The 14,118-nt window shown below is 38.9% G+C and overlaps 1 protein-coding gene and 1 non-coding gene across 2 annotated transcripts; one reads left to right on the top strand and one right to left on the bottom strand.

Moving 5' to 3' along the window:
- Nucleotides 1-268: 268 nt before the first annotated feature.
- On the bottom strand, nt 269-2,019 carry LOC111025729 (putative (S)-N-methylcoclaurine 3'-hydroxylase isozyme 2). Its single transcript, XM_022303627.2, has 2 exons — nt 1,080-2,019; nt 269-993 (listed from the first exon to the last, which is right to left on the bottom strand). The coding sequence occupies exons 1-2, from the start codon at nt 1,977-1,979 to the stop codon at nt 385-387; spliced, it is 1,509 nt and encodes a 502-aa protein (XP_022159319.1). The 5' UTR covers nt 1,980-2,019; the 3' UTR covers nt 269-384.
- An 8,725-nt stretch (nt 2,020-10,744) lies between these two features.
- On the top strand, nt 10,745-10,851 carry LOC148209012 (small nucleolar RNA R71). The gene has a single exon (XR_015787459.1). It is a non-coding gene; the product is annotated as a small nucleolar RNA R71 (small nucleolar RNA).
- The last annotated feature ends 3,267 nt before the right edge of the window (nt 10,852-14,118 follow it).

Genomic DNA, 14,118 nt, shown 5'->3' with positions numbered 1-14,118 from the left:
ATGTATGACATTTTGTTTTTTTTTCCAATAACTGTTAAATATGTGATTCATATTCCAATTCCACGCGATTTTAGTAAAGAATAATAAATGAATTTCTAATTATAATTTAAGAAAATTTATAGTAAACAACATCCTAGAAATAAAATTCTCATTCCAATTAATTTCCATTCTCGTTCTTTCTCTTGTTCCGATTCGTTGTAAATAGACGTAGCCTAAATTGAAACTTTTAAAATTAAAAGTAGAAAAAATTGAAACTAAAAACCCAATATAAGAACGAAAATTGTAATTTGACCTTTATTAATTCAAATATAAAATAGAGGGGGCATGAGCAACTTGGGCTAAAAAAAGACACTTTATTTCATCAAGACATGGGAGATGGTCATATCATAACCTCTTTTGAAGGATGAGTTGGAGAGGTTTTTTCTTCTGCAATGTTACACCTAGCTTCCCATCCAAATCAAGCTTTGAAAAATCCTGACCATTAGGAAGAGACAATTCAAAGTTGTGAATTAAGGTGGCTAAGATTAAAGGAATTTGCACAGACGCCATTGGAAGTCCAGGACAGATTCTCCTCCCTCCTCCAAATGGAAGGTATCGATAATCATAACCTTTAAAGTCCACATCACAATCAGTAAATCTTTCAGGATTGAATGATAAGGAGTCTTCCCAAAGTGAAGGGTCCCTTCCAATTCCCCAAACATTGACAAAAATGAGAGTGTCTTTTGGAATTGAGTATCCCATAAGCTCACAATCTGTTGGAGCTACACGAGGAAGAAGAAATGGTGCTGGTGGGTGTAGTCTTAGAGTTTCTTTCACACACTTCCACAGATAATGGAGCTGAGAGATTTTGGATTCATCAACAGTGCTTTGGTTATTTATTTCCCTTTTCATCTCTTCTCGCACTTTTGCCATTATGTCTCTCTGCTTCAGCATCTCTGCCATTGCCCACTCCACCGTCATGGTAGTTGTATCCGTACCAGCCAAGAAAATTTCCTACAAACACAAACAACGCGAGAAAGATTTAAATGTTAAAACTAAAAAAAAAAAAAAGAAATGGTAGTGATCATTTATTTGCGTACAACAATCAAATGGTTGATTTGCTCATCGTTGAATTGACTTTGAATCAAGACATCCAAGAAGTCACGCGCAACAAAATTAGGAGAATTTTGAAGATGGATTTTTCTTCTTTCGTCAATAAGCTCTTTCCATGCGGAATCTATCTGCTTCCTGTAGATTGTAGCTTTCTTCCGAAGACCTTGGAGATCTAAATTTCTCAACAAGGAGTAGTAGTCAGCTAAATTTGGAGTCAAACCCAAAGTCACCATCTTCTTCAAAGATGCTTTGATACCATTGAATCCATCACCAACGAAATCAAACAAGTCCCTTGAGAAGATAAAGTTAGAGAGAATGTTAAAAACGGTTGTGAACACAAAATCTCTAATCTCGACCACAGATCCTTGTTTGGACACCAAGAACTCAACCATTTCATCCATCTTCATTCTTCTCAAGTTTGCCTGTGAGTCTATTGCTTTAGCCGTGAACAAATTGGCTCTACAAATGGACCTCACCTTCCTCCAACGATCATTGCACTCGGGAGAGAAAACAAAAGAGCATTCACGATGAAGAGCTTCGTCGTGAACCGTTTGAAAAATGTATCTAGCAGATAGAAGCCGATCTTGGGTCTTGAGGACCACAGCGGCAGCATCGGGAGACGACGCAACGACGAGGAGCTGACCTCCGAGCCGGAGCGAGATTAGAGGTCCGTAGGCTTGGGCGAAGCGAGTCATTGAAGCGTGAGCATCTTCGCCGATCTGAAGAAGGTTTCCAAGAATTGGCCATGGCTTTGGGCCTGGTGGAAGTTTGGTCTGTTTTGAAGATGGAGATCTAAAATATTTGAGAGTAATGAAGAGTGAAGCTAGAAGGAGAAGAATAGGGAGAACAAGCTGTTGCTCTTGATCATCAGCTGCCATCTTCGTCATTGATTCAAGATATGCTTATTAGTTACCATATTCTTGGTGATTATTTATACTTTTAAAAAGGATTTTTTAAATACAATGTCACGAGTAGTGGGCAAAGACAAGAAAGTAGAGTTATTTTTAAATACTGATTCATGTGATTCACGTTTTTTTTTTTTTAACTCCCTCTTTTCTGATTAACAGACAGAAAAAATAAAAATATATCAGTCGTTCACTTTAAAATATATTTTCTTTTGTGTTTGAATATTTGGCTCATAATATATTTTCTTTAAAATATTCGGTGGCAATGAAAGAAAGTAACAGAGAACTTGAGATAGAAACTTCTTCTATTAAATGCTTTGGCATCTTGTTCAATTGGAGCTTAGATTTTTTTAGATGGTTACAAAGGGTGGAGAACACCTCTACGTATATAGGTGCTATGAATAGCTCTCGAAACATCTATTTTTAATGTCCTAGGTAATAACTATGGAAGAATTTACATAACCCTTCCATATTCCAAGACACCACTTAGAAGAATTCAGGACTTTTTGGAATTTACAGTAAAGTTATATTTAAAATCACAAATTAACATTCCACAAAGTTTTCTATGAGAAGTATTGGGAGATAGTCAGTGAAGAAACAATTAAGATTTGTCTTAATTTCCTCAACGACAAGAGAGGGATTTAAGGTCTCTCAACCAGACCTTTATAACTCTCATCCCTAAAAGGCCAATGCTACTTGAATGAAGGACTTTCGCCCAATAAGCACGTGCAACTTGATTTACAAGATAATCTCAAGAGCTCTTGCAAATAGGCTAAAACGAGTCCTAGACAAAGTGATTGACTGGGCGTTTATGCTGAACGCACGCACTAAGCGTGGTAACAATTATATAGATGCAAGCGCACACCTGTCAGAGTAATATAAAATGGATGGAGTATCCAAGTATCGATCCTCAAGGACTTCTAAACAATTTCCAAACTCTAAAGTTTTAAAGAATAGTGAATGTTGGAATGAGTGATTCTTGTAAAATGGGAAGTGGTCACAAATAATGGTTTGGATTTGGGATTTGGACTTATAATAATAAAACCTAGCCCGAATTACTTCAAGTTAGCCAACAAAGAATCAAGGACATGCTAAGGATAATATGCATTTTACTTTAGAAACTAACGACTACGCTTCTCACTTTACTTATGTCTAAGCAAGTTCAAAGTCCTAAGACATTCCCTAATATGTCTATTATGAGAGATATCTTAGTTTTAGGATGGAAATAGTCGCAACCTCGGGTTAAGGTCCTATGTCTAGGCTACTTAAGCGGAACCCTTATGTCTAAGGCGCTCCTCTCCTCGGTTTAACCACTCAACAATGCAAATAAGCAACCTTTTCAGTATTGACTTGTTAAGACTTACAGTGGCCTTCTCTAAATCCTAACTTTTTGGGAAAACATGTTGAGCAATGAATGGAAAGTAAAAACACTACTTCTTAGCAACCCTTTTTAGACATAAAAGGCTAACTATCCATAACCGGGCTAGAGACGGGAATTTAGGAAGACATATTGAAGAAAATACAGCAAGTAAAATGGTTGAATGTGGAATGCATGTGTGAAAAACAAAAGTTAACTATCGGAGAGTTTTTATCGGGATTGAGAGCTTCGCCCTTCTCTTTCAAGCAAGGGGGAGTGTCACGTGCTCTTTCCTCCAAAAACACAACTCTCTTAACTAAAAATAAAGTAAAGTCAAAGGGAAGATAAGCAAAGTGCTGGATTTTTATATATTTGAATAAGTAGAAAATGACTAAGTACAAATGGAAACAAAACAAAGCTCAATAAAAGAATGTAAAGTGCTCGAGATTTAAAAACCAAAAGCAACTAATGAAAGCAACTCAAAAGTACTTAGAAAGCAACAAAGAAACACTAAAAATGATCAAGAGAAGGAAGCAAGGCTTGATGAATTTGGTGGAGAAGTTGCTGGAATTTATAGCTATGCAGAATTGGTTAGGTAGGTCCTAAAACGATGGTGAATCACCCATTTCCAACTCCTTTGACTGACCAAATCGTGCTCAAACTGATAGTGGAACACTTCTTCTACACGTATGCATCGGTTGGAACCACCAAAACGCATTGGAAGACGCGTTTCATTAAGGGCAAAGTTGGAAGAAAACCTGTTTTTCTGCAGGCATCCCAGGCACCTGGCGCCTCCTGAGGTGTTTTTTCGTCTTTTCGCTTCTTTTGATTAATTTGCACTCCCAAATGGTCCTAAAATGTCATAAATACAACATAAGCCATCCACAAACCATAGTATATGAATTTTGCATGAATTGGAACTCAAACGATCGAGAAAAATCCGAAACAAAGCCGAAACATAGTAAAAACAGCATCTAAAATCTTCTTTTTACGCATGTAAACAAGCGTAATCACACCCCCAAACTTAACTTTTTGCTTGTCCTCAAGCAAAACTTAGCAACTTTAATCAGCTTTCTAACACATGGACAAGGAAAAGCAAAAGCAACCGAGATGTTCAATCATAAATTGTCTCAGGGAAAAGATGTCAAAGCCTACCATTCTATTGCCTTTGTAAACTTAGTCACTATAAACCAAGTTTGAAATGATAAAAACTTTTTCTTTCAAAATCTTTTTTCTCTTTCAAAAACAGAAAACGTTTTCAAATACCCCTAAGGAATCTGCACACTCCCTCCTTACACTAAGACTTTTACATCTGACAAACCGGCTACTAGCCCCTGAGGTTTCCACACACTAACATCGGTTTCAACCACAGCTACTCGTAGAAAGACTTTGAACTAACAGCTAGGTCATAAAACGACGACAATGAGAAACACGAAGTCACTTATCACCATCTTTACTGCTATTTTCAAAGTCAACACCCAACCTAAAACTAAATGGGTGTCTACAGTAGGACTCGGGAATCATAAATACATTTTCTTTAACTCTCATTGTTTTTACCGCTCTTTTCTTTCTAACACAAGTCTTTTCCCCACTCTTATTTTCTCTCAACAAGACTCTTTTTACTCTTTTGCAACTTTTTTTTTTCTTTCTTTCTTTCGTTTTTTTTTTTTTTTTTTTTAACTAAGTGCTTTTTCAAATATAAATAACACCTTATCTTTATGAAACAACGACTGACACAACGACTGTCCCCCCCAAACTTAAGAGAGACAGTGTCCTCACTGGGAAAAGACTTTTGCATCGGATGAAAAAAAGCTTAACAGTAAAAAGGACAAGGACTTCCTATATAGGGGCAAAGAAAAAGCTTAAAGTCTGTAAAGATCAAAAAGACATAAAAGAAAATGAGTTTATCACATAAACAAAGGAAATAGCTCAAAGCTTAGTCAGGCATAGAACCGAAAACTCAACAATCTCTTATAATCATCATCGACATGAAATCACATGCACAGCACAGATGCTTCAAAATAGGCATGTGAAAAGCTAAACTGAGGTTAAGTGAAGGCATACTTTAAGTGATCAGAAGATAAACGATACTAATTTATTCATGCTTCAACTGAGCTCGAAACATAATCAATACAAAAAAACATGCGTAGTAATGCTAGAATATGCAAACTACGTCATTAACCGAAAGAAGAAAACACAAAAAATAGCAAAGAAGGAACCTCCCCTTCATGAAGTCGGAGGTTGTGGACTAGGATCAGTGTCAGTACTGGGAGATGGATGACCAAGGATAGCAGCTAGCGCTGGAGGCCATGAAGGTAAAACCGCAAAATCCAATGAAGCCCTTAAGTTGTAGATATGTTGCACGACTTCTCGAACCTGAGAGTTTTCGAAATGCTGGAAAAACAGGGCAGGCGCCAGGCGCCTGCATAATTCTTTTTTTTTTCAACGTTTTCTTTTTTTCTTTTTTTTTTCAACGTTTTCACAAACATTCTCTTAATAAGAAAAACTTTATAATTAAACAAAAAGAAAATACAAGATACAAAGACTTCCTTCCTTTACTTTTGTTCTTTAAAAAACGGATAAGAAGGAAAAAACATTTTTCGCAAAAATTTATTGACCTGAAAGTTGAATAGAGGTTTTTCCTCTATCCACTGGTTCTCCAAAATACGGCTTAAGTCTCTGCCCATTTACTTTAAAAACATTTCCCTTAGAGTCAACTAGATCCGCTGCCCCATATGGGTAGACTTTAAAAATTTGAAAGGGACCAGACCATCTAGACTTAAGTTTTCCAGGGAAAAGTTTCAACCTAGAGTTGAATAACAGAACCAGATCACCTTCTTGAAGATTGTTCGGCCGAAGACGCCTATCATGCCACTGTTTAGTTTTTTCCTTAAACAACTTAGCATTCTCATAAGAAAAGTGCCTGTGTTCTTCTAATTCCAACAATTGTAACTTCCTCGCTTCACCTGCAGCCAACAAATCAAAATTTAATTTCTTAGTAGCCCAAAATGCTTTATATTCTAGCTCAAGAGGCAAATGACATGCTTTTCCAAAAACTAGCCTATAGGGGGACATGCCGAGGGGAGTCTTAAATGCTGTCCTATATGCCCAAAGTGAATCATCAAGCTTAAAAGACCAATCCCTACGGTTAAGATTTACAGTTTTTTCTAAAATGTTTTTTATCTCCCTATTAGATATTTCGGCTAACCCATTCGACTGAGGATGATATGCTGTTGCAACCCTATGACGCACATTGTATTTAATCAGCAACTTTTGCATAGACCTATTCACAAAATGAGCCCCCCCATCGCTTATCAGACAACGCGGGGTTCCATAACGCGTAAAAATGTGCTTTTGCAGAAAACGAATGACAACTTTGGAATCATTGGTAGCAGTTGCAATGGCTTCTATCCATTTCGAAACATAATCTACTGCTAACAATATATAAAGCTTACCATTAGAAGATGGAAATGGACCCATAAAATCTATACCCCACACATCAAATATTTCAATCTCCAGGATCGGGGTTTGAGGCATTTCGTGGCGTTTAGATATATTACCTGTCCGTTGGCATTTGTCACAAACCTGGGCAAACTTATGTGCATCTTTGAACAGAGTGGGCCAAAAGAACCCACTTTGCAAAACTTTGGCTGCGGTTTTGTGTCCTGCAAAATGTCCTCCATATGGAGACATATGACAAGCGTCTAATATCGCCTCGTGCTCTTCTTCTGCGACACACCTGCGTAAGATATTGTCAGGACCTAGCTTATATAAAAAAGGCTCATCCCAACGATAACATCGAACTTCATTTAGAAATTTCTTTACCTGTTGCTTGTTGAACTCATAAGGAACTATTCGACTTACCAAATAATTTGCTATATCGGCATACCACGGAACTGAATCAACTCGCAAGAGTTGCTCGTCAATAAACTATTCACGTATAACAGTTCCATCATCACAGAGCGGGGATTCCAATCTAGACAGGTGATCAGCAACTTGGTTTTCAGTACCCTTCCTGTCCCTAACTTCAATATCAAACTCTTGAAGTAACAAAATCCACCGTATCAAACGTGGTTTAGCATCTTTTTTAGCAAATAAATATTTTAAAGCAGAATGGTCAGTAAAAACAATGACTTTTGTGCCTATCAAGTATGACCTAAACTTATCAAAGGCGAACACAACTGCTAACAGTTCCTTTTCAGTAGTAGTGTAATTGAGTTGTGCACCGGTCAGAGTCTTACTAGCATAATACACAGGATGCAAGATCTTGTTTTTACGTTGTCCTAACATAGCTCCTATTGCATAATCACTGGCATCACACATGAGCTCAAAAGGTAAATCCCAATTAGGTTCGATAATTATAGGGGCTGAACTTAGAGCAACTTTCAACATTTCAAATGATTTTAAACAGTCATCATAAAAAACAAATGGTCTATCATGTTCTAACAATTGACACAAGGGTTTAGAAATTTTAGCAAAGTCTTTTATAAAGCGGCGGTAAAATCCCCCATGCCCTAAAAAACTTCTAATCCCTTTGACATTTGTAGGAGGAGGTAGCTTTGAAATGATGTCTATCTTAGCGTGGTCTACCTCTATTCCTTGCTTGGAAATTTTGTGACCCAAAACAATACCCTCTTGTACCATGAAATGACACTTCTCCCAATTTAGGACTAGGTTTGTTTGTTCACATCTCTCCAATACTCTCTCCAAATTAACTAAACATGCGTCAAAAGAATTTCCAAAAACAGAAAAGTCATCCATAAAAACTTCTAAAATATTTTCTACCATGTCAGAGAAGATGGCCATCATACACCTCTGAAAAGTCGCGGGTGCATTGCATAGTCCAAAGGGCATTCGTCTAAAAGCGAACGTACCATACGGACACGTAAATGTTGTCTTCTCTTGGTCTTCTGGAGCAATAGTAATTTGATTATAACCCGAATATCCATCTAAAAAACAATAGAAATCCTTACCTGCCAGACGGTCGAGCATCTGGTCAATAAACGGGAGAGGAAAATGGTCTTTCTTTGTTACCTTGTTGAGTTTGCGATAATCAATGCAAACTCTCCACCCGCTCACAGTTCGGGTTGAGATGAGCTCATTCTCCTCGTTGGCCACCACGGTTATACCCCCTTTCTTTGGTACACACTGTACTGGGCTTACCCAGCTGCTGTCGGATATTGGGTATATAACACCGGCGTCAAGCCATTTGAGAATTTCTTTCCTTACAACCTCTTTCATCTTCGGGTTCAACCGCCTTTGACTCTCAATAGAGTTCTTAGCATCTTCTTCCAATAGAATTTTGTGCATGCAAAAGGCCGGGCTTATCCCTCGGATATCTGCTATCGTCCATCCAATGGCCTTTTTGTGCTTCTCCAAAATCTGCAATAAAGAATATTCATTAGTAGGTGATAAATTGGAAGCTATAATAACTGGTAAAGTGTCGTTATCCCCTAGATACGCATATTTCAAATGCGACGGCAATGGCTTCTGCTCCAACGTGGGTGGTTCCACTATGGACGGAAGTAACGACTTGCATTCTTCTTTTTGTATTTTTTCAATAGGATTAGCCACATCTTCTGGTTCTTCTGCTATCTTATCAAGCTCTTCTTCAATCTCTGTAACTAGCGAGTCATAAAACTCATCAAACATAATAGGATTCAAGCTATTTATAGCAGAGCACTCTTCAAAGTCTCCTGGTAATTTCATGGCATCTAGAACGTTAAATTTAACTTCTTCATTATTTACCCTCATTGTAATTTCTCCCTTCCTTACATTAAAAACTGTATCCCCAGTGGCTAGAAATGGTCTTCCCAAAATAATGGGAACGTCTAAGTCTGCCTCGCAATCTAGAATGATAAAGTCCGCAGGGAAAATGAATTTGTCCACCTGGACTAAAACATCTTCTATCTTTCCCTCAGGTCTTATGATAGATCTATCTGCTAGTTGGAGGGTAACCGTAGTAGGTCTAGCTTCTCCTATGCCTAAAGATTTGAAAACTGATAATGGCATAAGATTAATGCTAGCGCCTAGATCACATAATGCCCTACCTAAGTTTTTTCCTCCTATGGAACATGGAATGGTAAAACTGCCAGGATCATTACATTTCATGGGTAGCGGGCTGCCTACAGCTTCACTACTACATTTTGTCATGGCTACCAGTTCATGCTCTCCTATTTTTTTCTTCCTAGAAACTATATCTTTCAAAAACTTAGCATAATTTGGCATCTGTTCGAGAGCATCTACTAATGGTATATTTATATGCAGTTGTTTTAAAATATCTAAAAATTTTCTAAACTGGGAATCATTATTTTTCTTAACTAATCTTTGTGGAAACGGGGGAGTAGGGGTAAAAGAAGGCTGTACCTGTGGAGGAACACTCGGGGTGTCCTCATTACCTTTTCTAATATTTTCTTTTTCTGGTGTTGTTGGATTTTCTGGTATCTTTACAATTGGTTCAGTGGACGGAATCTGTACATCTGTTGTTGGCATTGTTGGTCCATCATATGCCAGTCCACTCCTGAGGGTGACAGCTTTGCACTGTTCTTTCCCTTCTCGTTTTGGTAATTCAGTATGGCCTGGAAAAGAACCTTGTGGTCTATTCTTCAATTCATTGGCAAGTTGTCCCAATTGGGTCTCGAAATTCCTCATTGATGCCGCTTGGGATTGTATCACTGCGTCGGTTCGGGCCATGTACTCCTTCATCATATTCTCAAGATTTGAGTTGTTATTTTGAACTGGTGGAGTCTGTGTTCTCTGATTGTACTGCTGTTGCGGTGGTGGGATGTATTGCTGTGTAGGTGGAACATAGGGCTGCTTGTTCTGTTGGCTCTGCCCTTGATTAAAACCGCTCGAACCTCCTTGTCCTCCCCATGAGAAATTAGGGTGGTGCCTCCAACCTGGGTTGTAGGTGTTCGAATATGGGTTAAAGTTCCTATTGTTCCCATGTCCTACATAAAAAACAGAAGCAGGGTTATGTGGACAATTATCATAAATATGGTTTTCACTGCAAAATGAACAAATGAGATCGTTGACTTGGCAAACAGGGGCAGGAGTGCAATAATCCGACTGCACAGGTTGTATCGGCGTGGCTAATGGATTTCTTATTCCCAATGCCATCTCTTTCAGCCTCTGGTTCATTGTAACCATCTCGTTTTGCATCGAGGTCGCAATGTCCAGAGCCAAAACTCCAGCTGGATCTTGCTTCTTTGGTGCTGCCCTAGATCTTTGCGAACACCATAGTTCGTTGTGTGAAGCTAAGTCATTTAGGATGTCAACTATCTCGTTGAATGTCTTCTTTGTAAAGGCTCCGTTGGCAGCATTGTTTAGCATCATCTTAGTAGGATGATCTAAGCCTCTAAAGAAATGTTCTATCTGGATGCATGCCGGCAAGCCATGGTTCGGACATTTCCTGATTAGTTCTTTAAATCTCTCCCACGCCTCGTGAACAGGTTCACGATCATATTGTCTAAAGGAGATGATCTCCTCTCTGATATCAGCGTGGCGAGTAGGTGGGAAGAATTTTGTTAAGAACTTCTCCACTAACGACCCCCATGTGGTGATGGATCCCGGTGGAAATGCATTGAGCCATGCTCTAGCTTGGTCCTTCAAAGAAAATGGAAAAAGTGTTAGTCTCAGAGCATCATCTGTTATACCAGGTAATCGAAATGCATTTGCAATTTGAATGAATGATTTCAGATGATCATGTGGATCCTCATGTTCCTGCCCTCCAAAATGTCCAATTGTCTGCAACATTTGGAACATCATTGGTTTAAGCTCAAAGTTTGCGTGGGCTGGAATAGGGTTGACTATCCCTGAATCAAAGTTCTGAAAAGCCGTGGCGGCATATTCTCGCATTGCCACGTCTCTGTTGTCCGCCATCTGGATATGGTTGAATTCATCATTTCTCGCATGATCCCTCATATTACCGTTAACAGCAGGTGGATCAACCGGATCACGAGGTGGAATATCTGCCATTGATGTGCTTGTACTCTCTACCTCACTTTCAGGACTGATTTCACCTTCTCTCTCTTTTTGCTTTTCTAGTTGTTTTCGAAGTCTTTGCTCCTTTCGAGTTTTTCGAAGGGTCCGCTCAATCTCAGGGTCAAGGGGTAGAAGAAAAGATCTTGTGCTCATGCACTTTAACGTACCCTTGTGAGATAAACGACCAAAAATATAGAACAAAAACGGTGGATGGAAATTACACACAACAACAATTCACAAAAATAAAAACTAAAAGAATTTGAAAATAATTTTAAAACCAAAGTCCCCGGCAACGGCGCCAAAAACTTGACTGGGCGTTTATGCTGAACGCACGCACTAAGCGTGGTAACAATTATATAGATGCAAGCGCACACCTGTCAGAGTAATATAAAATGGATGGAGTATCCAAGTATCGATCCTCAAGGACTTCTAAACAATTTCCAAACTCTAAAGTTTTAAAGAATAGTGAATGTTGGAATGAGTGATTCTTGTAAAATGGGAAGTGGTCACAAATAATGGTTTGGATTTGGGATTTGGACTTATAATAATAAAACCTAGCCCGAATTACTTCAAGTTAGCCAACAAAGAATCAAGGACATGCTAAGGATAATATGCATTTTACTTTAGAAACTAACGACTACGCTTCTCACTTTACTTATGTCTAAGCAAGTTCAAAGTCCTAAGACATTCCCTAATATGTCTATTATGAGAGATATCTTAGTTTTAGGATGGAAATAGTCGCAACCTCGGGTTAAGGTCCTATGTCTAGGCTACTTAAGCGGAACCCTTATGTCTAAGGCGCTCCTCTCCTCGGTTTAACCACTCAACAATGCAAATAAGCAACCTTTTCAGTATTGACTTGTTAAGACTTACAGTGGCCTTCTCTAAATCCTAACTTTTTGGGAAAACATGTTGAGCAATGAATGGAAAGTAAAAACACTACTTCTTAGCAACCCTTTTTAGACATAAAAGGCTAACTATCCATAACCGGGCTAGAGACGGGAATTTAGGAAGACATATTGAAGAAAATACAGCAAGTAAAATGGTTGAATGTGGAATGCATGTGTGAAAAACAAAAGTTAACTATCGGAGAGTTTTTATCGGGATTGAGAGCTTCGCCCTTCTCTTTCAAGCAAGGGGGAGTGTCACGTGCTCTTTCCTCCAAAAACACAACTCTCTTAACTAAAAATAAAGTAAAGTCAAAGGGAAGATAAGCAAAGTGCTGGATTTTTATATATTTGAATAAGTAGAAAATGACTAAGTACAAATGGAAACAAAACAAAGCTCAATAAAAGAATGTAAAGTGCTCGAGATTTAAAAACCAAAAGCAACTAATGAAAGCAACTCAAAAGTACTTAGAAAGCAACAAAGAAACACTAAAAATGATCAAGAGAAGGAAGCAAGGCTTGATGAATTTGGTGGAGAAGTTGCTGGAATTTATAGCTGTGCAGAATTGGTTAGGTAGGTCCTAAAACGATGGTGAATCACCCATTTCCAACTCCTTTGACTGACCAAATCGTGCTCAAACTGATAGTGGAACACTTCTTCTACACGTATGCATCGGTTGGAACCACCAAAACGCATTGGAAGACGCGTTTCATTAAGGGCAAAGTTGGAAGAAAACCTGTTTTTCTGCAGGCATCCCAGGCGCCTGGCGCCTCCTGAGGTGTTTTTTCGTCTTTTCGCTTCTTTTGATTAATTTGCACTCCCAAATGGTCCTAAAATGTCATAAATACAACATAAGCCATCCACAAACCATAGTATATGAATTTTGCATGAATTGGAACTCAAACGATCGAGAAAAATCCGAAACAAAGCCGAAACATAGTAAAAACAGCATCTAAAATCTTCTTTTTACGCATGTAAACAAGCGTAATCAGTGATCTCTCCAACCCGAGCAGCTTTTGTTCCGGATAGATTGTGTTAGGGAAATGGCTTGACCTAAATAATTTCTCCTTTTATAGAAAATATCCAACACAACAAATAATATGCAAATATGAAGAAATAGTAAAGAACAAAAATACGACACAGCAAATTATACTGGTTCACCACTAAGGGCTACGTCCAGTCTTCCACTCAGATGTTAGTAATTCACTCATATTATTTAGGATTTGATAGAATAACTCTCCCAAGAAGCAAGGTTCACAGAAGGTTGGGAAGTAGTACGCCCGGTTCACCAGGTTCTACCACAGCGGGGCCCAATCATACTCAAAAGAAGAGTTTGATCCTAGCTCAGAAGGAACGCTAGCTATATGCTTAACACATGCAAGTCGAACGTTGTTTTCGGGGAGCTAGGCAGAAGGAAAAGAGGCTCCTAGCTAAAGGTAGCTTGTCTCGCCTTTCAAAAGCGGTGGGAACTGTTGAGAACAAAGTGGCGAACGGGTGCGTAACGCGTGGGAATCTGCCGAACAGTTCGGGCCAAATCCTGAAGAAAGCTAAAAAGCGCTGTTTGATGAGCCTGCGTAGTATTAGGTAGTTGGTCAGGTAAAGGCTGACCAAGCCAATGATGTTTAGCTGGTCTTTTCGGATGATCAGCCACACTGGGACTGAGACACGGCCCGGACTCCCACGGGGGGCGGGAACCGACGGTGACGAAGGTAACCGGGCCGATGCGGCCGGTTATCGGGAACCGCAAGGTTGCAAGGTTCCCAGGAAACGACGTTCCCTTTGTAAAGTCGACCTTTTGATAACTAATTAGAGTTGACATGAAATGGATCACGGAAGAAGACGTATCTGATGAATGAATGATTCAATCCCCTCCCACCCACACGGGTTCTTCGA

This window comes from Momordica charantia (assembly GCF_013281855.1).
Source record: "Momordica charantia cultivar OHB3-1 chromosome 9 unlocalized genomic scaffold, Mcharantia_2.0 BLBB01000009.1, whole genome shotgun sequence".
NCBI lineage: Eukaryota > Viridiplantae > Streptophyta > Magnoliopsida > Cucurbitales > Cucurbitaceae > Momordica > Momordica charantia.
Note: the sequence above shows the minus strand (reverse complement) of the source record. Positions and strands in the feature narration are given on the sequence as shown.